We start from the raw sequence: 26,260 nt of genomic DNA, 5'->3' as shown, positions 1-26,260 counted from the left end.
TTTCTGGCGCACAAGCCCCATGGACATGGCTCCTGTCTTAGTAAAGACAGGAGCCATGCCCACCACTCCAATGGTCATGCCCAGGGGACAAATATCCCCTGGGCATGGCCATTGGGGCCAGTGCCGTGCAGGGAGCCCTAAGTCAGGGCCCCTGAGTGGCATAGGATAGAAAAAAAAAATACCTACCCGGACTTCCCTTCGGATGGGTCCCCCAACCGTGGGTGGCCTCCTGGTGGGGATAGGGGTGTGGGTGTCCCTGGGGACAGGGAAGGGCACCTATGGGCAATTTCCATGGTCTCTGACCATGGAAATCTGCCTCCAGGTCCCCTTACGCCTGCCCATACCCAGGCGTTAAATAATGGTGCTAAGCAAGCTTAGCGCCATTATTTAAGGCCCTCCTCTTCCCGTGCATGATTTTTGCACGGGAGGATAAATAAGGCGCTAGGGCCTTTGAGGCATTTCTTTCCCGGGAACGCCTACCTTGCATCTCATTGACCCAAGGTAGTTTTCTGCAGGCAAAAAATGTTGTTAACTCCAATATTTTGGCGCTAGACATCTCTAGCACCAAAATATAGATATGGAGTTAAGTTTGCACCGGATTTGTGTAAAAAATACAGTATATATATGGGCCTTGGTGTCTGACTAGACTAAGCATTAACAACGAATGAGAAAGTTCTGTCAACTATGGGCACCTGCTTTCGTATGATGTGCCTGCTGAGGACAGCACTTTATTTTCTCCCACTTTCATCTAAAAAACATTGGAACAGGCACTCATTATTAGCATTTTGGTCTATTGCAACAAAGCATTAGCTTGAGCCACTGAGACATTACTGTCCAATTTACAAGTCGTTCAAAAAACTGCAGCTTGTCTCATTTGCAATCTTCCCTCGAGCTCTGCTTCCACTCTTTCGAGAACTCTACATTGGCTACCTGTCAGAAACACAATAACATTCAAATTCTGCTGTTTAACACACAAAGCTTTATTGGGGAAAGGTCCTACCTATTCACACCAGAGACGTACACACTATTGTCCAGTCAGAAATCTGAGATCCTTCGACAAAGCTTTACTTACCATACCCCACATACAACTGTCAAGGTATGGTGGAAGATCTGGCTTGTATCTGGTTCCCACATATTGGAACAATTTTCCATTCCATATTCATGCATATACAGATTACTTTAAATTTAGAAAGCTACTCAAGCCTGTCCTCTTTCAACCCCTTCGCTGCCAGGCCTTTTCCCCCTCAGGTGCCAGGCCTTTTTTTTACTATTTGGGGCAGTTTGCGCTTAGGCCCTCATAACTTTTTGTCCACATAATCTACCCATGCCAAATTTTCGTCCTTTTTTTCCAACATCCTAGGGATTCTAGAGGTACCCAAAGTTTGTGGGTTCCCCAGAACGAGACCAAGAAATTAGCCTAAATACAGCGTTTTGTTTATTTTTTTTATTTTTTTAAATGTGGAAAAAGGGCTGCAGAAGAAGGCTGAAAATGGCATCAACAAATGGCTTGAGGTGCTAAAATCCCAATCTTCTCAGCTTTCAGGAACAGGCAGACTTGAATCAGAAAACCAAATTTTTCAACACAATTTTGGCATTTTACTGGGACATACCCCATTTTTACTATTTTTTGTGCATTTAGCCTCCTTTCAGTTAGTGACAGAAATGGGTGTGAAACCAATACTGAATCCCGGAAAGCTAAACATTTCTGAAAAGTAGACAAAATTCGAAATTCACCAAGGGGTCATTTGTGTGGATCCTACAAGGTTTTCCTACAGAAAATAACAGCTGAAAGAAAAAGAAAATATTGAAATTGGGGTGAAAAAAGCAGCAATGTTTTCCCCTGTTTTTCCTGCAATGTCAGATCTTTGAAAGCAATAGACTGTTACATCTACTTGAATCTTCTGGTTGTGGGGATATATAGGGCATGTAGGTTCATCAAGAACTCTAGGTACCCAGAGCCAATAAATGAGCTTTCAAAGATCTGACCTTGCAATAGGTTTTCATTCCATACCGGGTTCACAGCAATTCATTTGCTTAAATATAAAGAGTGAAAAATGGGTATCAAGAAAACCTTCGTATTTCCAAAATGGGAATAACATAAGGTGTTGAGAAGCAGTGTTTTTTTTGCACATCTCTGAATTCCAGGGTCCCCATGTTAGCATGTGAATTACAGGGCATTTCTCAAATAGATGTCTTTTTTACACACTGTCTTACATTTGGAAGGAAAAAATCTTAAGAAAGACAGGGGGCAATAAAACTTGTTCATCTATTCTGTTGTTCCCCAAGTCTCCTGATAAAAATGGTACCTCACTTGTGTGGGTAGGCCTAGCGCCTGCGACAGGAAACGCAACATGGCACCTCACATTTTTACATTGAAATTTGGCGTGTTTTTTGCAAAGTGCCTAGCTGTGGATTTTGGCCTCTAGCTCAGCCAGCACCTAGGGAAACCTACCAAACCTGTGCATTTTTGAAAACTAGAAACCTAGGGGAATCCAGGATGGGGTGACTTGTGGGGCTCTCACCAGGTTCTGTTACCCAGAATCCTTCCAAAACTGAAAATGTGGCCAAAAAAACACTTTTTTCTCATATTTCTGTGACAGAAAGTTCTGGAATCTGAGAGGAGCCACAAATTTCACCCAGTGTTCCCCCAAGTCTCCTGATAAAAATGGTACCTCACTTGTGTGGGTAGGCCTAGTGCCCGCGACAGGAAATGCCCCAAAACACTATGTGGACACATCAAAAACAAAATTACCTGTTTTTGCGTAGGGGAAGGAACCTGTGTTTTTGGTCCTGGGCCCAGCAGCCATCTAGGGAAACCTACCAAACATTTCAGAAAACTAGACACCAGAGGGAATCCAGGGAGGTCTGACTTGCGTGGATTCCCTAGTGTTTTCGTACCCAGAATCCTCAACAAACCTCAAATTTAGCTAAAAACGGACATTTTTCAAACATTTCTGTGTAGGATCACCGCACTGGCACAAATTTCCTACCACTCAACGTTTCCCTCCGACTCCCGGTAAAAATTATACCTCACTTGTGTAGGTGGGCCAAGTGCCTGTGACAGGGAAGAGCCAAAAACGTGTAAAAAATGAGGGTGAACCAAAGTGGGTCCAAAAGGGCAGTTTGGAAAAAAATGTTTATAGGCATATTTTTAATCGGTATAAATGCGACAATGCTGGGTGGTAGAAATTTTGTGGATTCCTGCAGATTCCGGATGGTTCCATCACAAAAATTTGAGAAAAATGTGTGATTTCCAGCAAAGTTGGAGGTGTGCAAGGCATTGTGGGTAAGAAAATGGTGCGGGTGCATGTGAAGCGCACCGCCCTGGACTCACCAAGATATTAAGTTTTCAGATGTGTCTAGGTCTTGTGGATTTTTCTACATGGCAGCATCCCAAAGTCCAAAAAGGGCAGCCCTCACCATTCCAAGTGGGACGATTTTGAGAGTTAGACAAGCTCTCATGGCCCATATGTAAAACCAAAACCCAAAATAATAAAATGTAATCTTGCTTGCCGTAGGATAAGATGTTGTAATGTTACCCCATTCAGTTGGGATGGGAGCATAACCATGCCCATACTGGTTGGTAGCCACCACCCGACTATTTTTTATTATTTTTTTAATTCCCTGGCATCCAGTAGGCTTTCTGCCCCCCCGGGGAGTGGATCCGGGGTAATTGCCCATTCTACCCACCAGTGGGCAGAACAACTTTGGCCCAATTTATTTGGGGTGGGGGTTTGGCCATACCCCTACCCTCTTTTCTTGAAAAACAAATCTTCTCTGGTCTTTGGTGGGCTTTCTTCCCCCCTTGGGGGCAGATGGGCCTTCCAAAAATAGGCCGATATGCCCCCAGGGGGGGGCAGATATGGCCAACAGTAATGTGCCCCCATGGGGAGCGACCCTTACCCAAGGGGCTGCCCCCCCCACAAAACACACACACACATACACACACACACCAGTCCCTGGTGCCTAAGTGGTTTCTGCCCCCTTGGGAGCAGATCGGCCTAATAGAAACAGGCTGATCAGCCCCCAGGTGGGGCAGAAATGGCCTAAAAGAAATTTGCCCCCCAGGGGAGCTACACAATTGCCTAAGGGGTCGCTACTCTTGCTTGAAATAGGTGCAAAAAAAATACAAATCCCTGGTGCCCTTGGGGGCTGATTGGCCTAATAAAAATAGGCAGATCTGCCCCCAAGGGGGCAGAAGTGGCCTAAAAATATTCTCCCCCCCAGTAGAGCGACCCTTGCCTAGGGGGTCGCTACCCACGTCTAAAAAAAAATAAAACAAACACAAAAACAATTATCCCTGGTGCCTAGAGGTTTCTGCCCCTCCCCCCCCCTTAGGTCAGATTGGCCTAATTACAATAGGCCAATCTGCCCCCAAGGGGAGCAGAAATGGCCTAAAACAAATGTACCCCTCCTGGGGAGCGACCCTTGCCTAAGGGGTCGCTCCCCACATATATAAAAAAAAAAAAAAATAATCCCTAGTGTCCATCGTTTTCTGCCCCTTCGGCCTAATTATAAAAGGCCGATCGGGGAAGAAACTGCCTTAAAATAAATTGCCCCCCTGGGGAGCGGCCCTTGCCCAAGGGACCGCTCCCCTTATTCATATAATAAAAAATAAAGAAAACTCCCTGGTGTCTAGTGGGCATTTCTGCTGCCTGATCGCATTGCAATCGGGCAGCAGAAATGCAGAGAGAGACATGAAAGGAAAGGAAAGGCCTTTCCTTTCATGTCTCTCTCGCCCCCTCCATCTGATCGAGGAGAAATGCGTTTGCATTTCTCCTCCGATCACCGCTGGAAGAGGGGGCAGCCTCTGATGAGGTCATCAGACGCCACAGGAGAGTCCCAGGCAGGCGGGGGTAGAAGGCGAAGCGATTCCCCTTCCGTCCCTGCCCAGGGGAAAGGGGTGCCAGGCCCTCGGGGAGAGCGCTAGAGCTTCCTTCGAGTTCCCTACCAGGAAGTAACAGTTACGTCCTCGACACCTGGGCGGTGCTGCAGAGGACGTAACCATTACGTCCACAGCACCCAAGGGGTTAACCAGCATTTCTGTTTTCCTTCTTGCAATTGTCCCCATTGCCAAGATACCCCTTCCGGGGTGATTTCTGCACGATATTAAATTAAATTACCATAACATATTATAAAAGGAAGTTGGAGTCTGAATATCGGAAAGAAGGTAGACCAAAGGCTTACTGGAATGTGTGTGTCTTCAGTGTATTCCTAAACCGGAAAAATATGTGTTCAGGACAGAATTAACAGAAAAATAAAGGGAGCATGTACAAAGATGTGAGCCATGAGAATTAAATCATCCATCAACAACATTTTCTTTCTTCTGGGGTCAACCACAATATGTTTTGCTTAGCAGCCCTTAGGACCAATATTACATATAGGGTGCACTTTACTTGTTTACTCCATGGTGAACATTTAAGCAAATGCACTAGAAACAAACAGGGACAGTACGCCCTATTACAGCTAATGCTCTGCCCCCATTGCAGCCCTGAACTCGTGCTGGCTTGTGGGCAGCACATGCAGTGAAATACAGTGCTTCAAAGCTGCTCCGTGTTTCTCTGTGCAGGTGGCAATCCGCCTGCACTTTAAGGAGGGGTTAGAGATCCACCTGCAGCCAGGTGCAATGATTGACTCCATCTGCCTGCAGGGGATGACTAAGGGCCCATGGTAACTCCTTTCTCCCGTCCAGAGGGCTTCTCTCAGGGAATACACTAAGACCCCCTCAAAGCCAACTTCACCCCTTTCATGACCACAGTAGCCACTTGAATGAGATCCAACTGCTTCAAACTCAACTCACACAAGAATGAAGTAGTGATTTTGGAAGAAAAACCTGTGTTTGGGATTTTATCTGGCGGCTAACAGACCGTGGCTCAACACCTACCACCACCACCACCCACGTAATACACTGTGTACTAGACATCAAGCTCACAGTGACAGCCCGAGTACACCTGGTGATCTCCACCTGCTTTGACATCCTGAGGAGGCTGTGAAAAATCTTCAGGTGACTACCAGTGACCACCAAGAAACTGTTCAGACAGGCCCTGATAACCATCGGACTTGGTTATGGCAAAGCACTCTGCAGACGAATCAACAAGCAGCTCCTGAACATGCATCACCCCACACCACAAGGACCTTCACTGGCTCCCCATACACAAGCAAACTCAACTCAGCCTCCTCACATACACATGCAGAGCACTACACAACACAGGCCCCACCAACCTCGACAGCTGTGTACACTTCCACCAACCTCCCAGGGACCTCCGCTCAGCTGAACAGGGCCTCCGCTCAGCCGAACACAGGCCCCACCAACATCGACAGCCGCGTACACTTTCACCAACCTCTCAGGGACCTCCGCTCAGTCAGACTCTCACTAGCACATGTTCCCCACATACTCAAATACAGCCCAGAGACAGTGCCTTCGTGTACATCTCCCCCACCCCAAAGCATGGAACGATTTCCCACAATACATCAGAGCCTCCTCACAGCTTTTCTAGTTCTGCAAAAAGCTGATGACCTGGCTCTTTAAATAAAATCACCAGGGATATAACCGCCTTGCCACCTGCAAAGTGCCTGGATACCATCATAGGTGGTTAGTGTGCTATACAAATGGACATAGCATAACAACATAACAGAGTGCACCACCTTTTTGTGGCATGCTAGGACATATTTGCCTCTGCTCCCACTGCCATAATACAGGGTGGGAGCAGAGGCAAAGTGTGAGAAATTGGGTTACTGATGGAGGGGGTGAAAATCTACTCAAGTAGCAACCACAGTTCTTGTAAGGGTGAAACACAAGCTAACTCCAAATTATTCTGTGCTCAATCCCCAGGGAGCTTGGCACAAACGCAGTCAGGCTTAACATACAGGCAATGTGTGAAGCATTTATACAGTACCTAAACATCGATGGAGGGAAAACGAAACACCAGAAAATCCCACCCCAATTTACAAAAATACAGTAAATTTTAAAGTATTTGAAGCTAAAACAACAAAAATCCAATCGGTAGACCTGGAGGTATGCAATTGTAAAGGTTTTGAAACAAATCAAGCACTAAGCAGCAAACATTTTAAACCGCCATTATCTGGTCGCAGTAGATCAAGTCCAAGTCACAAGTTCAGGCTGACCGTGATGGAGCACGGGCCAGACACAAAATTGAGTTCAGTCTGCTGATAGAGTGTCAAGTTGTGGAGTCCTTGCATTGAGCTAAGCGAATTGGCAATGAGGAGTTGTCGACTAGGGGATGCAGTGCAAGCTCCCGTGTGTAGATGCTTTGCGCAGGCGTAGAGTCGGTGAAGCTGTTGATAGAAGCATGCATGCAAGACTTTGCATCATTGTTGAGGATGCCATCGATGGGAGCTTATGAGGAGTTGCACTGTGCTGCATCGGCACTGAGAACAAGATGCGTTGCACTGGGCCAATGCTAGTGGAGAGCTGCGTAGAGATGCAAGGAGTTACGTCAACATGGATGAAAGCCTACTATGGTGGTCATTCCAAGTTTGGCGGGCGGCGGTTGCCGCCCACCAAACTTACGCCGCCACTTGGCCGCTCCGCGGTCAAAAGACCGCGGGGGCCATTCAGACTTTCCCGCTGGCCCGGCGGGCGCCCGCCAAGGGAGCGCCCGCCGGCCCAGCGGGAAAGGCCCTGCAACACAGAAGCCGGCTCCGAATGGAGCCGGCGGTGTTGCAGGGGTGCGACGGGTGCAGTTGCACCCGTCACGATTTTCACTGTCTGCTATGCAGACAGTAAAAATCATGCTGGGGCCCTGTTAGGGGGCCCCTGCACTGCCCATGCATGTGCCAGTGGCATGGGCAGTGCAGGGGCCCCCAGGGGCCCCACGACTCCCATTCCCGCCATCCTGTTCCTGGTGGTAAAAACCGCCAGAAACAGGCTGGCGGGAAGGGGGTCGGAATCCCCATGGCGGCGCTGCTTGCAGCGCCGCCATGGAGGTTCAGCCCAGCCAGGGGAAATCCGGCGGGAAACTGCCGGATCCCCTTTTCTGACCGCGGCTTTACCGCCGCGGTCAGAATGGGCCGGAAAGCACCGCCAGCCTGTTGGCGGTGCTTTCTGTCGTTCACGGCCCTGGCGGGTTTTACCGCCAGGGTCGGAATGACCCCCTATGTCTCTGTGTCTTTGAAGAGGTGGCCAGCTGATTGACCCCTGGAGATTTCCCAGAGTCCTGGATCCAAACAGGCAGGCTGAATTCAGCAGGGCAGCTCACAGCACCAGAAGAGTTCTACTGCTGCAACAGCAGACCTTTGTCAGCAAAGCAGTCCTTGGTCAGCAAAGCAGAGTTTTGAGAGCAGGGCAGACTTCACAGCTGTGCAGTCCTTCTTTCTGGCAAAGCCCACAGGTCCAGAAGTGATCTAAAGTGCTGGGTTTGAGGGTCCACTGTCTATACCTGGTGCCCACTTTGAAGTGGGAGAAGCTTCTTTAGACCTTCTCCTACAGACGTGTGTGGAATTTCCTTCCTCCTTGCTCTGGCCCCAGCATGTCTGTGAGCACAAAAGACTAGTATTAAACCCTCTGTGAATGTGCTGAGGCAAAGTCTTTGTGATGTTAAAGTGTGGTAGGTATCAGCTCCTCCCACTCATCCCAACAGTGATAGTCCATCCTGACAAACATTTTCCCCCTTAGTCTCAATGTCTCAGAGTAATACACAAAGACCAACTGCCAGTCACACGAGTCATGTGACTCAGAATACAGGCACCAAATGGCCAGGACAAGGAAATGCCAACTTTGTGGAAGTGGCATTTTCAGATTTGTGACTTAAATCAAATTTTACCGCTAAAGAGGATTTTAAAAATGCAATTATTTACAGGCCAAACTCAACTTTTCTTCTTGCTCCCAGTTGAAAGTTATGACTTATTAAAGGCAATAGGTAACCCAATGTTATCCTATCGGAGAGTTAGATCTTGAAGTAGTGCACAATTGATCTAAGAGCTTTTCACTGCCAGGTCATGTAAAAGATAAATGTTTTTAAATGCACTACACCAAGCCCTCTGTGCTGTTTAGGGCATACCCCAGGGGTACTAATATCTATTAAAAAGGATCGTTTGGACCTGGCAAAAGGTCTATTATGCCTGAATGAAATGTCAGCCTAAACCTGTATATACAGGCTGTAATTGCAGTAGGTAGCACAATAAGTGCTGCAGGCCCACCAGTAGCATTTATTTACAGGCCCAGGATGCACATGGTACCATTTTAACAGGGATTTACAAGTATAGTTAATTTGCCAATTGGGTATATGCTAATTTTACCATGTTACCATGTTTTGTGGAGAGACCACAAGCTTGGGAACAACCCTGCAGAAAGGGCTAATTCCAATATCAATTGTCTGAAACTGAAAACAAGACAGAAATCATGATATTCGGGAAGAGCCCTTCACTGTGGGACCTCACCTCGTAGCCAACAGAGTTAGGACTGACACCCACCCTACCATCCATGCCAAGAACCTCAGGATTGTCATCAACAGGAAACTCAACATGACTGCCCAAGTCAACATCTTCACTGCCTCATGCTTCCATACCCTGAAGATTTTCAAATGACTCCCAATCAGCACCTGGGAGACTGTCACACAGGCCCTTGTCATACCACACCTGACAGAGCTTCACTGCCTCAGCATACCTCAAATATAGAATTTCTTTTCACAAACCTTCTAGACACTTCCGCTCATTCAGACTCCTAGTTGCACACATTCAACGCATACTGAAAACCAGATCCAGCATTTGAGCCTTCTCCGACATTGCTCCTTAAGCATAGAGCAACCTATTACTACACATAAGAGCCTCCTCCCCACTAGTTTAATTCTGCAAGAAACTGAACTGGCTTTTTGAGAGGTCCCACTAGGCCCTAGCTTTGGCTAGATTCACACCTGTTCAGCGCCAGGATATCCTTCTGGGTGATAGTGCGCTCTATAAATCTACATAAAATAACAACATAACATTACATACAAAACAAAAAGGTCTTAGAGACACATAGGGCCTAATTTAGATATTGGCAGATGGGTTACTTTGTCACAATGGTGACAGATATCCTAGCCACTGAAATCTAAATGCCAGTATTTTCCATGGGATTTAGATTTCAGCAGACGGGATAGCCATCACCATTGTGATGGAGTAACCCATCCGCCATGGGACCTATATCCAACCCATCCATGGGATTTAGATTTCAGCAGAGGGGATAGCCATCACCATTGTGATGGAGTAACCCATCCGCCAATATCTAGGTAAGGCCCTGAGTCGCTTATTGGGATAAAAGTTTTAATGAGATACAAGTGAAGTGCAGTGCTCAACTGTACACAAAATGTATATATATGAGCAAGAAAATCAACATTTATACCTAGCAGTTTTTTGTCTTTTGAAAACTATTATAGAGGGAATAAAGAAGTAACTTATATTCCACCTGGTCTCTGCTATGGCTTGCCAGCTGCCATGGGGCAAAGTCTGGGTCAGAGGTATATATTCAGCCTGGGCCAGCATTGCTTGGCTCACCCACCTTTGGTATTAGAGGTGTATATATTAGGGAGTTAACAACTTCTTTGGAACAACAGGAATACTTCAACATGTGCTAATCACTAACATAGGGACTAAAGAACAGTGTTACCACTATGTTTCACTGCATTGCTCTCCATATGACCCTCTTTGATGAAAAGTGTCCAGGCACTTTCCAAAACCAGGTGAACTCTTTTTAAGTGTCATTTCATTTTGTTTTAATCTTTCAGTTATGACAACAGCAACCCAGTGTATGGGCAGACCCTCAATCCTCTGAACCACAAAAAGACCACTGGAGGGTCCTCTGGAGGAGAAGGGGCTATGATTGGCGGAGGAGGCTCCATCATTGGAATAGGGTCCGATATGGGTGGAAGCCTCCGTTTTCCATCCAGTTTTTGTGGTATCTGTGCACTGAACCCAACTGCTTCTAGACTAAGGTAAGTTATGAAAACTATATTTTGATGGTTCATGATGCACCTGGCATTAATTTAAACATTTTAATGCACAAATGCAGTGTTCAACTTTTGTTTGGGCGTTTCATTGTTTGCAGCCCATTGATCGAGGAATGAGTATTTAACAGCAACAACATTTCGATCACAACTTCTCCATAGTTTAGCTAATAAAAAATATATATTTTGTATTTTATTCCATATCTATGCACATTGTAATGGCTCTTTCTGTTTTGATACAGAGAACGAAACACCACTGCTTGGCTATTGAATCAGTACACCAAGGCCCTAACTCACAAAGGTCACCAACCCCTTTGAGTAATTTACACTTTTGAGTTTACTACTTTTTATTTATTCACAGTATCTGAGTGTAAGTCAAATACAGAATAAAACAGCAGTAAGCCCAGCACCACATATGTCCAACCCTGGTACGGCTTCCATTAAAAAAATGGTATTAGGGAATAAAAATAAAACCCTACAGGAAACAATCTTGAACTAAATTAAATTATGTAAAATAGTTAAAAATAGGAATAAATATATTTTAATGTTAAAAATATATATATATAAAAACTATATATTTATTATTTAATTATAAAATATTTTGAAACCCTATTTTGAGTTTAACAAATAATGCAACAATATTTTTATTAAAATGTGTCTAAATTAATTTTAATTAATTATGTGCATCACTTTTAATAATTATGAATACACATTAAAAGAACTGTCTTTAAGTGGGAATTTAAATTTGTAATTTAATTTTTATAAGTTCTATTAATTCAAGTCTTATCTAAAAATTAATTTTATAATGCTGTAGGATTTTTTTTTATTTTGTTCTACATTTAAAATAAATACATCAAATGAATTTACATTCATATTTATTGTGAAATATATTTGATATGTATTTTTAAGTTAAATAAAACGTTTTCCAGGTATCTAACTATGATAAATATAGCAAATATTATTTAAAAAAATATATATATATATTTTAAAAAGTATTATATATATTAAATAATAATAATGTAATTATATATTTATTTTAACAAAATCTAACATTCTACAGCACTATAAACTTAATAAATAATAATTATTAAAGTGATGTATATCATTAAAATTAATTTAGTTATATTTTAATAAAACTTCTTGTTACTTTATTTTTCAATTTAAAATATTCTTAATATAAAAGATAAACATGTGCTAATTTTATATATTGTGAACATTAAGTTATATTAATTTATATTTGTAACTATTTTCAATAATTTAATTCAATTTAACAATATTTCCTGTGGTCTTTTATTTTATTTCCTTACTTCTGTTATTTTCTATAGGAGAGTGGTTAGCCATGTGTGGTGCTGGAGACACTGTTTTTTTAAGTAGTAGCTAACACTCATATTTAAGAAAAAATTGGTAACTTGCTCAAAAGTGTAAATTACTCAAAAGTGTAAGTTACCTTTGTAAATCAGGCCCCAATTGTTTATGCATATACCTAGAAGTGATAGAGATGTGATATAAATGAAGTAGATTATGAGCCTCATTACTAGTTTGGCGGTCTGAGGACTGCCATTTTGGTGGTGGCGGTCTGACCGCCAACAGGCTGGTGGAGAAGACTGCCAAATTATGACAATGGCGGTGATGCAAACAGAATCCCACCAAAACACTGCCGGCACCACCAGTGCGGTCACACCGTCATGGTTGATTGGAGCCACCACCAGTCCGTCGGAGACCATGTTACTTGCAGACTCATTACAAGGTTGCACACTGCCAACATTTCCGCTGCTGTCGGACCACAATGGAACACCAGGAGGAAACTAACAGTATAAAAGGAGACACTCACCTCCAGGAAACCATACTCTTCTGGAGCCGCCATGGACCCACAACTAGACGTCATCCCGCTGCTCCTGCTCGCAGAAAGACAACAGTATCATTGCCGCCGCCGACAACTACAACCGTAAGTAAACACACTCACCTGTTACATTTGTAAAATGTATAAATTTGAACAGTAACATAACATACTATAGGGAGGGAGGTGCAAGGGCTATACTCACACGTAACAGTACAGTGTCACACACACTCATATACAGCACCAAATACACCCACACATACACAGCACGCACACTGTGCCCCGACGTGAGTTTATTTGACATGTGGAATGCGGGAGAGGGGTATTTGGACAGTTGGACACAGGGGTGGTGAGTGGGTTGGCTGTTAAGATGTCAAAAGGGGATCAGTGAGCATGCAAGAGAGAACTTTAGGGTGACATTTTCAGTGTTGTGACTTACCAGACTCCATTCCCCCAGGTATTCCAGTCAAGCACTCAGGATGCAGGATGTCCAAGACCTTCTTCTCCCATGATTTGAGCGTTGGTGAAGGAGATCTTGAGGACCGCCAGCTGGTGTCTGGTGGCCATGGAACGTACCTTCCCCCTGAGGTCGTTCCACCTCTTCCTGATGTCCTCCCTTGTACGTAGATAGCTGCCTACAGAATTCACCCTGTTGACTATTCTTTGCCACATTTCCATTTTACTGGCAATAGAGGTTTGTTGGACTTGGGCTGCAAATTGGTGTGGCTCTACTCTGTTTATTTCCATGACCCCCAACTCATTGTCTGTGAAGCAGGATGTTTTAGTGGGAACATGGTAGTGGTGGACGACACGAAAAGGTAAAAAATCGGGTGATGAGGTGTGGGTGCTGTGTTGTGATTGGGTGACGGATGGTGTCTGATGTGTGGAGAAAAATATGTGTGATGTGTATAATGTGCAGGTGTGGGATGAGTGGTATTTGGAGTGGTCTGGTGTGCCTATTCTATGGTTCCTAATTTTTGTGCGTGGCCTCTATTTTGCTGTGTATGGCGTTGTTGATGCAAAGGCTTGTGAGATTTGAAGGGGTTTGTTTAATAGTGCATTCTGTAGGTGTGTGGGTGTGTGGATGTGTTGCAGGTGTGTAGAATTCATACTATCCAATGTGCTGTAGTGTATTACTGTGTTGACCGCTGCGGTTCACACCTTCATTGGTTTTCCGCCATGCAAGAACCGCTAACATGATTTGTGGCTCGTAATAGGTTCAAAGGATTTTTGACGGGCTGGTGGTGCTGGTGGTGGAACCGCCTCTTTCCCAACCTCCAGAGTCCTAGCGTTGTCAGAATTTTGGCTCGGTTTAGACCGTCCTGCCTGTGTAAGCCGTAATCTGTTGGTCTGTATGACCGCCAACATGGCAGTCTTTTGGCGGCCGGCACCACAGCGGTCTTGCCTAAAGACCGCCAAACTCGTACGGAGGCCCTGTGTGTGAAATGGGTACAAGCAGTAATGGGCTGCATTTGTCCTAAAGGAAAGAAAAATGGAACAGGAAGCTCAAATGGAAATATAAATTGAAATATGTCTACATATACCAAGGTAAAAGTGCCTGTGCCACTGTCTTATAACATCAGCATAGTAGATTACTTTTAATCTAAAGATGGCTTTATTAGAAGTTCCAGGCCTTAGAACTTAACTTGCATGATGTTTTACATTAGCAATGACTCACAAACTTTGAAAACCATAAATATGAAAAAGCAGTGTAGTACATCCTATACAGTCCCCTTGGCAGGAAACTCTAGGGAATGTAGAACCATTCACATCAATATTTGTAGTGCAGCTGTGAAACTGGAATAGCAAATAAAATAATGTAAGTTGCTGGAAATGCTTTGGAATTTGATGGATAAAGGTGGTGGCACAAGAGCCTCAATACAGATCTGGCTGAACCTCTGACTCAGTGGTAACCCCTGGGCAGCAGGTTCACATTTTAACACAGCGGTGTGAGGTGGGAGGATAAGTCCGCTGGAATCACAGACCAGATGGTAACCCCACTAAGAACCACTGCTGTATAGGGGCTAAGATGCATAGGAGCATTCACAGGCAAATCAGGTACCACCCTCTTCAAACTCCCCCTGCCTGTTCTCCTTTAGAATTATCGATCTATCACTTTGAGGGTCTACATCACCCATCTTTAACCCCTTTTCTTCTTATTTAATTATGGCCAATGAAGGCAGAGATCACCATTGCCTGGTGGAATTTAAAGGGAACCCTAATCACTCTTTGGGAAGGGCACTTAGCACTGTATGCAATGATCATTGATCAGACCTCCTTTTGCACAGTGAAAGTTTCCCATCTGGGCTGAAATGGTTGGTTAGGTTTTAAAATTCCCTGGTCTGCAATTTTCTTATCTGCTCAATTTGGGAGGGTTATTTTCTGTAACCCCTCTCCAACACAGCATTTCTGCCTGTTGGTTGAAAAGTAGTGTTCACCTAGGAGGGCTATTTATTAATGTATTTAAGGACTACATTTTTAAAGTTATCACTAAGGGCCTCATTACGAGTTTGGCGGTAGGACCACCAGACCGCAATGGTGGCGGCTGCCAAAAGATAGCCATGTTGGTGGTCATACAGACTGCCATATTACGAGTTGCACGGGCAGGATCACCATAAGCCATCCAAAATAACTACACTGCCAGGACTCTGGGGGGCGGGAAATAGCGCCTCCAGCACCGCCAGCCCGTCAACCAACCACCAACCCTATTACAAGTCCAAATTCGCAGTGGCCGTTCAGCCATGGCGGTCTTCCAATGACGGTCCAAACTGCGGTGGTTCGCCATCACCACAGTAATACACAGCCCCACATTGGATGGATTTGAAAACAACACAGTTGACACACCTGCAAGGCACACTATAAAACATACCCCTTCACACACCACAATCCTTTGCATCTACAACGCAACACACAGCAAGACACAGCACTTCAAAACAGAGAAAATCCCATAGAATAGGCACCCCTCCAACTTTCTCAACCACATATCCCACACCCTCAACACACTCCTATGGCATCCATTTGCAACTCCCTACTCCATTTACTCCCTGTCACCTGCTTATTTCCCAGCACCCATCATTTTGTTTTTATCACCACCATATCACCCCAGAAAATCCTCTTTTCACTGAGGATGAGTTGAGTCATGGTGGATGAAATCATTAGAGTTGAGCTGCATTTATTTGGAGCCCAAGTCCAGCAAACTACTATTGCTAGGAAAATGGAAATGTGGCAAAGGATAGTCGATGGAGTGAATGCTGCAGGCCCCACCCCACGCACAAGGGACGACATCAAGAAGAGGTCGAACAATCTCAGGGGGAAGGTCCGTTCCATGGTATCCAGACACCAGCTGCAGCTCCAGAAGACTGGCGGTGGTCCCCCACCTCCTCCTTTACAACTCACATCCTGGGAGGAGAAGGTCTTGGCCATCCTGAATCCTGAGGGCTTGATAGGAATACCTAGGGAAGTGGAGATGGGTAAGTCACAACACAAAAATATCACACCTGAAGGTATGGTCATGAATGCTCACTGCTCACCTTTGGCCACCTTCACTGTCAACCCATTCACCAGCCCAGTGTCCACATGTCCAAAGACCCCTTTCTGGCATCTCACATGTGCACTAGACTCACCTGGAGGAAGTACACCTCTGTATAGTGTGTGTAGTACAGGGATTGACAGCACTACAATTCCCAGAAGCCAATGTTCTACAATTACAAAAAACAGAATAGTGTATCACATTCAAAATTACCTGGTTTGGCAAATCCCTAATGAAGTGTACCCACCTGAGAGGAGGACATCAGTACAGTGTGGGTGTAGTACAAGCACTGACAGGACTGCCAAGGCCAGAAGGCACTAGTAGTGTAACACCACTCAGCTAACACAATGTTCCCTGCCACTATGACCCTTCTTCCTCTACTCAGCCATCTAACTGTATCCACCTGAGATGATGACAACTGTATGGTGTGGGTGTAGGACAGGCACTGGCAGAACTGTAATGGCCAGGAGGCACTAGTAGTATAACCCCACTCAGCCAACACAGTATCTTCTGCTACAATGACCCTTCTCCCTCTACTCAGCCACTGAACAGTATTCACCTAGAAAGCATCAAACCTGCATAGTGTGTCTGATACAGGGAGTGAAATGACTACAACTCATAGGAGGATCATTTACTGTCACTTCAAGCACCAGTCCAGGGTACACCTGTCAAAAAAGCTTTCTTTGAGAATTCACACATGAAGTGACTGACCTAGGGAATTACATATAGCAGCTCCATTAAGTGCTGGGAGTCACATGACTGCTAAGGTCAGGAGGCACTGTCTACCCAATGCAATGTACCAACCGACTCTGCATATAGTCAAATATCCTTGTAGGTTAACTTGCAATGCAAGTGTACTCACCTCAGAGGAAAACCAATGTATATGGTGTGTAGTACTTGGAAAAACATCACTGTAAATCCCAGGAGGGCCAGTCAATGTAACTCCAACCACCAGGCTAGTGTCCATATGACATACTGCCACTGTCTGTGGACTCACAAATGAAGTTTACCCACCTGTGGGGGGCAAAGAGACAGGTCATGGTACACCTTGTGATGTGGTTAAACACCCAGATCTATCTTGTGCAGCTATGCCAAGATGAACATACTGTGGACAGGAAAGACAGCTCAAACGGTGTGACAAGAAAATCTAAGACTGATCAAAGGCCCCAAGATGTATCTTCTGAATGGTATTGGCAGTAGAGATAACCACAATGCACTGACCACATGATGATGACTATCACATATAATACAAGCTTCTGGCTCTGCCTGCATAACAGTCAACTAGATCTTCCTGCCCAGCCACTGTTTTGCCTGCACTGTAGGCAAGATATAAGGCTTTAACCATCCCTCCAAGTGCTAATAAACTCAGACACTCTGTTGCTAGTTAGCTGAAAGTGAATTGGTATGTTACTCAAATGTCAGATCAATACCATTGATAGCATGTTTACCTGTCACATACAAAATCTGCAAAATCAAATGTGTACATGGCCCTGGTCCTATGTCACTGTCAACTAGACTAGAAGGTAGATGTCACAATACAACCTGTAAATTTGTATCTCTCACATCAACAGATTGAGCAGCCACTGCGAATACCGACACCACTAAAGAGACTGCCACTACCCCCATGGATGAAACCCTCAGTGAGGACACCATTCCTGGATGTGTGGACGTTGAGAACAGTTCTGGGCCATCCAGGCAGCCTGGTCAGACAACACTAGTGAGCCTCACCCTGACCACACTGACTCCTCCCAGCCCCGTGGCTTCAACATCTCAGGCAGCCAGTCACCCCCAAACCTGTGTCCTGAGGACAATTACAAACATCTTCTGCCTCCCAGTCCAGGTTCCTGAGTCAAAGCAAGCCAACTCTGACAATGATGGTCCTGCACCCAGTGGAAGTGGGCAAGCTGCACCAAGGGTGCAGGCACGTGGGAGTAGGGTGCATGGGAGGGATGGTGTGGCCCAGCAGCAATAGGCTGCTGGTATTTTGGCCAGGACACAATCAGCCAGGTCTTGGGAGCCTACCAATAATACATAGGCATGATGGGCCAAGTACTTTCCAGACTCAGGGAGATGAAGCAGCTGCAGAGGGACTTCCATCGGGAAGCCACGGAAAAGTGGGAGGCCTCCAACACCATCTTGGCTTCCCTAACAAGGATGTTCAGGGAGATCAGTAGTACCCTGATTAGGGACCTTGAACAACAACACACCCTTTTCTTTGACCCAGCAACACCAGCCCCTTGAACATCTGTGGCAGACACTGGAAGGGAGGCCCTGTCAGGGGAAGGACCCACCTCAGACACCCTTGCTTCGGTAGCAGCTGAACACCCCCCTACAAGCGGGGACGGCCAACCAAGTGTCCAGGTGCTGCAGATGGCAAGACACCATCCCTGTCAGCAAGTGACCTCTTCCTGATTTCATTCCTTTTTGTGAAACAGATTCACTCTGTTGACTGTTCTCAATCCACTTTCCATTTTCCATGGTAGTAGGACACTGGACTTTGGACTCCAAATGTTGTGGCATCTACTCAAATGATTACATTCACCGTGCCTGATCCCTTCACTTTGCTTTTTTGTTGAGTCTTACAATTATTTCCTGTACATATGTAAATAAACACTTCCTACTACCTCTTTTTTCAACATTTTTTAGATGTTGAATAGTAAACCTATGTGATGCACATGACGAAGACACAAGATGGTAATGGAAGAAGGGATATGTCTCAGGTAATGTCATGCTGAGGATGACTAGCAACACAGTGACACAAGTGTCTGGTCACACCAAACATTTTATTGCACTGTACGGTACTGCATTTTATTGCACTGCACTGACTGAGCTCATCATCTTCGGAAACGCCACCTCAGCTTGGGATGACTCCTGGTGGCCCACATCCCTCAGCAACCCCCCTGCACCAACTGAGCACGCCCGCAACCTAGGAATCATCCTCTACTCCTACCTATCCATGACTCGCCTAGTAAACTCAGTCGCCTACTCCTGCTGGCACACACTCCGCAAACTTCGGAGGATCTTCAGATGGATCCCAGCAGACTGTCGCAGGACAGTCACCCATGCCTTAGTCACTAGCAAGCTGGACTACGGCAATACCCTCTACACTGGCACCTCAACTAGAAACATCAAAAAACTACAACTCATCCAGAATGCCGCCGCCAGACTCATTCTGGTCCTCCCTAGTCCAAGAACACATCTCCCAACACCTGGGGACCCTCCACCGGCTACCGGTCGAGAAGTGAATCACCCTCAAGCTACTCAACCACATGTACAAGGCCGTACACAATGCAGGACCAGCCTACCTGACCCACTGCGTCTCCTTCCACACCCCCTCCAGATCCCTCCGCTCTGCCCAGATGGCCCTGGCCACCATCCCTCGCATTCACAAAACCACCACCGGAAGACAATTCTTCCCCTACATTGCAACAGAGACATGGAACAACCTCCCCCTGCACTTCAGACAAAGCCCATCGCTCACCATCTTCAGGAAGAATCTCAAGACGCGGCTCTTCGGATGAGGCCCCTTCCCCCCAGTGCCTTGAGACCCTCACAGGTGAGTAGTCGTGTGTTACAAAAATTGATTGATTGAATTGATTGATACTGCACATATGCTGCTAACATTTCTGGGCTGTCATAGCCAAGAATGGCTGAAGCATATTGAGTCAGGGTAGATATTCTGGGCTGTCATAGCCAAGAATGGCTGAACCAGATTGAGTCAGGGTAGATATCCCAAAGGTACCGTGCCCCAGACCACACAAGAAAGGGCTTTGTCAGACTTTGTCCCTTAGAATAGGCTGACAGAGTAGTGGATGGTGTCACCAGCTTGACCTTATCACATGCCAAATTCATGACTGTCAACTTAACACATGCCATAGCACAGACAGAGAGCAGTACAACAGTCTCTGATCTAGTTTAATCATCTGGTGGCAAGATACAAACCTGTGTCAGTGTTGTGGCGCATGCACTGTGACCTGCGATGAGGAAACACATTGACAGCCATAAAAAGGTCATACAGGCTAATTGTCAACACAATGTGAAGTGAGAATGCCTGGATTGCACTAGATGACATGTTTCAAGGCCACATGAGACAATTGGACCAATACACCACATCAAACAAGTGTATTGTGAACTTCAGATTTCTACCCACCCACCATCCAAGCTGCTTTGGCATACGACTCATACACCCCAAATCGGTGAGCAACATTACATGGATCAATCCATGTCCACTTCATATGTCAGAACAGCAACAGCTACCTGCCAATGTCACAACTCTGTAATGCCCACATGAGGATGGCATGGCGAAGAGACCTGGGTGAAAGAATGAAATACAAGGAGTTTAGGCAGGAATGATCATACATATGACACAAACCTCATTTCAAACTTCAGTAGATCCACTCACATTGCAATGAGACTGACACAAACAAAGGAGATTGTCAATGAAGTTACATGTTCAAGTCAGATTTAGCATGCAAACCTTGGCTGTATACTGCAGAGCATGAGATGCCCTGTCTTTAGAAACAAAAATAACTCTACTCAATACATCCTAACCCCTACAGTTCCCCATACAGTCACAGTAATCACATAACATCACACATTTTCACTCAAGTGGAGTAGTGATTGATGAGATCTGCCTGGAAGTCTTCAGCTTCCTCTCCATCACTGCCATCCTCACTTGGCATTTCAGGATTCTCACCTGGTGGCACTGCTAGCTCTCCCATCTGGAATATATGGGATATTTCTCCTCAGGGCAATGTTGTGGAGCATGCAGCAGGCCACAATGATTTTACTTACTTTTTCGTGTGAGTAGAGGAGGGCTCCACCGGCTTGTCCAGACACCTAAATCTGACCTTCAGGAGCCTAAAAGCCCACTCTATGACATGCCATGTTCTTCCATGGGCATTGTTGAAGCGGACTTCCCCTGCCGTAGTTGGGTTGAGGAAACCGGATATAGCTGTCCAGGTGTTTTAACATTGCTTAGAGTACCTCCCTCAAAACAAGACTGAACATAGGCTGGGACATCCCCACAGATAGGGCCACTGTATATTGGAAGGACCCTGTGGCTAGAAAGTGCAACACTGCCATGACTTGTGTAATGGGTGGTATGCTGTTTTTATGACTAATGGCAGGCATCAGATCTGATCCTATGTAGGACAAAAAATTAGTATGGACTTCATTCAGTGTGTCCCTTGCAACATACAGGATGCAAGTCATTGACAAAAAGTGTCAAGGCATGTCAGAGGTAAGGCACATGATGCACAGTACACATCACCACTGTCAATTACACAGAAGTAACATGTTTCCCTCTTGCATTCCCATACATGTGTACATATCCTCTATCAGGTCAGCAACAATTTGTGCATGAGACTTGCCACTAGGATTGTGAGTTGATGTCCCAAAACCAAAATTCCCCAAGGGGGGAGGGGCTGTGCCTTGAAGAAAGTTGGCATATATGCTTAGCATTGTATAGAAATGGTGTCAAAGTCAAAAGACCTACGTGACAGGACAAGACCTGCACTTTTGTTTTTGTGAAAACATTTTCTGAGCTGTGACACATTTTTACTAACCACAATCCGCATAATATGCCTCCAAAATGGATTCACCTGCAACCCCTGGTGAAAGTCGTCATGGCGGTAGGCGGATGCTACTGTGGCGGACACAGCTATAGTCTAACGTTGTTGCCAGTGGTGGTCTTGGGCCAATGGCTGTGTCTGGAGGTGGTGCCGGCTGCGTACGTGGCGTACGGGGCCACCATGTTCTGCAAAAACCCTCACTTGACTCCTAAAACTGCTGTCAGCAAGACCCCCACGACTGAGCTGCTGTGTACTGCCTCTGGGAGCAATCATGCCACGTACAACAGGTGATAGGGCCCCTGCCTTCTCCTCAGAGGAGCTGGAGAAGCTAGTGGAGGAGGTCCTACCCCTGTATGAACAGCTTTATAGTGCACCAGAGGAACAGGTAAGTGCTCCATGTCCACTTATTTTTACCTGTACTTCACCATATTTCTCCTCCCCACCGGCTAGATTGTGCCCATGTGTGCCAGAATGTAAAGTCAAGGCCATGGGGGTGAAGATGGTGTTGCATCAGTGGGAGAGTCATTGTGCATGTAACTGTGATCAGTGTCAGATGCTGAGTCCTCAGATTCTGGTGTGTGTGTTCTGAGTGTACCCTGTTGTCCCTTATGTTGGTTGCACAAAACTAGGTGAGGTGACAGCACAGCCATCCCTATCCAACACTTGACACTTGGATGTTGACAATGTGAGACCACATGTATTTCTATGACTGCATAAGATGCATATGCATGTTGTATGTGTGAGTTGTGTGAAAATTGAACTTTGTGTATGTTGCCACTGAGCTTCAAACCACCTCAGGCCTTGCGTGTCTGCTGTTTGGAAGGCATATCCTGGCTCACTCTGCCCTTCAGGTTGCCACATACACACCACATGCCAAATTGCTGTTGGCTAGATGGTGTACTGTCATGCATGAAAGTGATGGGAAAGGATTTCCATGTAGGTTTTGTCTGCTCAGCCTGCAGAGACCAAGGCTTGTCAAAAGTATCTCACTGTTTAGGCCAAAGGCTAGGCTGTTGTTGAGTCATTTTAACTATGAGACTGTGCCCACTCCCTGTAACCCAGTATATTCTGTCATGTGGACCAATCTAGGCTCTGTGCTAAGGTGCAGCCTATTGAGTTTTTTTAACTGATGAGTATGTACATGGTATTATTGGAGGGTCAATGCTCTGTGATCAATGTGCACTTGGCATCACTGTCAATGTGTGTCTCTGACCCCCGACAGGTGCCTTACTCCCACAGCCCTGTTGACAGCATCACACATATCAAATTTGTCTTGTGCAGGCTTATTTCATAAATGATAGTCACACAGTGCAGACAGTGTGATCAATCCTGGGAAGCCATGATATGTGACTCATTTGTTAGGCCACGTGTCTGAAAAAGGACGATGCCTGGCTTTGTTTGTTGATTGCCGTCTCTGTAGGATGGACACATATGTCCAGCAGCATGTTCTGTGGCACAGGTCCATGATACAGAACTCCACTCCCTGAGGTGACATGAGTATGCATTTGTGACACCACATGTCCACACGTGGACAGGTTATGAACCTTCTGTACCCACCATGCCAGTCCCTTCATTGATTCCCATGTGGGGTTTCTGAATATGTGCCCTGACAGTAGCCTGTAGTAAATGTTGGTAGGGAACCATTCTCACAGACTGTGAGTTGATACATGAATGCCTATTGAGTCTACAATTCGGAAGCCACAGCGTTGTAATGTGCCCCATAGTGTTTGTGATCTCAGTCAGATTGCGAGGGCATGTTCCACAAAATGTCAGTTGCCCTACCTAATCAGTGGAGGACCTGAGCTGTTGGTGGGTTGGTCTGTGTCCCTGTACTCAGTGGCTGGTATGTGCCACACCTGGCACAGTACCCATCACCACTGAGGCAGTTTGGGCCAAACAGAATGTTTTTAGCTTAGTGTACTGACATGTTTGTGTTTCAGCCATTTTGGATAGTACATGGTTGACATCATTTCTTGTCTTGTCTTTTGCATTCATGCAGGTCAAAGCCCATCAGAAGAAGGGGATATAGAGAGCCATCGCCAAGAAGGTGCGGACCATTGGGGTCCACAGCAGGCGGAGTTCCTATTGCAGGAAGAGGTGGGAGGACCTGAGATGCTGGGCACGAAAGAACGTGGAGGCCCAGCTGGGGCTGTCCTTCCAACGTGGACGGGATGCCTGTTGGACCATAATCGCCCTATTGGCCCACAATCTGGAGGTGGCCTACCCAGAGCTGGATGGGCGTTTGAGGGCAGCACAGCAGCCACAAGGGGGTGAATACACAGCTAATTCCTACCTATCCCATTTCCAGGGGAATGAGTGGGGTACTGACTGCTCCTTCTGACAATTAGGGATGAGCCATGTGTCACACAGTAGATGGGAGATTGTTTGTGGTGACATGTCATGTGTATCAAAATGGTATACTTTGCCTTCTGAAACTGGGACCTAGTACAAACCTGGGGGGAATCCTCAAGCCACTTTTTCTGCAGTGACCACAGATGGCTGTGTACAGTGATCGTTGATGTACTAGTGGTTGTGATTTCTGACCCACAGATCACTTTCCCTATATGTCACAGACAAAAGGTAAGTGGTTTATGGATCACTGTCCTCTGCCATGTGTCTGGGCATATGTGTATGCAGACATCTGCCACCTAGAAGCAAGTTATCTTCAGTGTGTGATTGGTGTTGGTGCCTCACCGCAGTCTGACATTTTTGTGCCCAGCATAGCTGTGACATGGCTTACATGGCTTACATGGCTAATGGTCTGCAGATATAGAAAACTAGTATCCCTTGGTAAGTTGGAAGGTAAATTGACACTAATTTTCTCCCATGACTGTAGCCAACATACCATTGTGCCTACATGTCAGCATGTGTCCTTTTCCCTTTGAGAAACATTCTTAATCTGCAATTTCATGCACGTTCTACTCATGTTGATGGAATGATGTCTGCATTCCCACACATATATGTGCATTGAAAACTGTTAGTTGAAAACCACATTTGCAATGGTGGTCAATTTCATGTTGTGCCACAAACACCTTTGCTCATTGTCTGACTGATACCTTCATGCATCAATGATGTCAATGTTGTTCCTTTTTATGCCACATGTGAGGCCTGTCTGAGTGAAATTGATACTTCCTCCTTGACTCAGTTGTAACAGGTGTCATTTGTTCAGCTATACATTGTTGAAGTGTGTCAATTATGGCATGGGTATTTCCATATCACCTATTCCAGGATTGTGCACATTTGTACCTCAGTTAGCTGGATATCATTGGCATCATCTCTAATTGTTGGTACGTCATGTCAGTGCAAAATAGATGTATGCCTAAGCTTGTGTATGATCATTTGGGAGGGTATTTTACAATGGGATACTATTGTTGGCTACAACTTAACTGGGGTCTGCTGCATGTTGCACAGCTTTGAGGATGGAGAGGTCACAGCAACAACTGACACCTTCACCACACCCAGCATCACACACCCAAAATCTGGCATACGTGCAGACACTACCACAACAGTCACTGACACAGCCACCACACCCATCATACCAGGAGAGGTCACCTGGTTGACTGGAGACCCAACTCCAACAGACAAACCTGTTCCTGGAGTGCATTCACAGTGTAATGGCTGGCCTACAGAAATCTTTTCAGGCTCTGGCCTCCACACTGATAGCAGCCAGTCACACCCCTACCTCCCTCTTCCCAGTCCAAATCCCCCCTTCCTCGACCTAGCCAGAGCACACAAACAGATCCTTATGCATCCACCTCAGCAGACAAAGGTGGAGCACACAAACACACGCACCATAAGACACACCGTCACACACACAAACAACATCCACCCGCAGACACAGCAACAACTGACACCCTCACCACGCCCAGCATCACACACCCAAAATCTGGCATACGTGCAGACACTACCACAACAGTCACTGACACAGCCACCACACCCATCGTACCCGGAGACACCACCCCAGCAGACCCCCAGACATCCACCAGAAGTACCACACATACAGACACTATGACTACAGACACACCTCTATCCAGCACATCCACCATACCTGCAGTCACCACCCCAACAGGCATCCAACCCCCACGGCATTCCTCCGCACCTCCACCCCCCCAATCCCAAGACACATAGGCGGTCATTCTGACCGCGGCAGGCGGCGGTCGCCGCCCGCCATGCGGTTACCACCGAATGACCGCACCGCGGCGGTCATTCCAACTTTCCCGCTGGGCCGGCGGGCGACCGCCAAAAGGCCGTCCGCCGGCCCAGCGGGAAAGCCCCTGCAACGAGGAAGCCGGCTCGGAATGGAGCCGGCGGAGTTGCAGGGGTGCGACGGGTGCAGTGGCACCCATCGCGATTTTCACTGTCTGCAAAGCAGACTGTGAAA

General features: G+C 46.0%; 1 protein-coding gene across 1 annotated transcript in view; it reads left to right on the top strand.

The window, feature by feature from the left end:
- The window catches only part of LOC138293501 (vitamin D3 hydroxylase-associated protein-like), an 806,941-nt gene that overhangs the window by 297,046 nt on the left and 483,635 nt on the right, over positions 1-26,260 (top strand). Inside the window, exon 5 of the mRNA XM_069232739.1 lies at positions 10,722-10,928. Within this exon, the coding sequence (XP_069088840.1) occupies positions 10,722-10,928 (207 nt within the window). The remainder of the gene's footprint in view (positions 1-10,721; positions 10,929-26,260) is intronic.

This window comes from Pleurodeles waltl, chromosome 4_2, assembly GCF_031143425.1.
Source record: "Pleurodeles waltl isolate 20211129_DDA chromosome 4_2, aPleWal1.hap1.20221129, whole genome shotgun sequence".
Classification (NCBI taxonomy): Eukaryota; Metazoa; Chordata; class Amphibia; order Caudata; family Salamandridae; genus Pleurodeles; species Pleurodeles waltl.
Note: the sequence above shows the minus strand (reverse complement) of the source record. Positions and strands in the feature narration are given on the sequence as shown.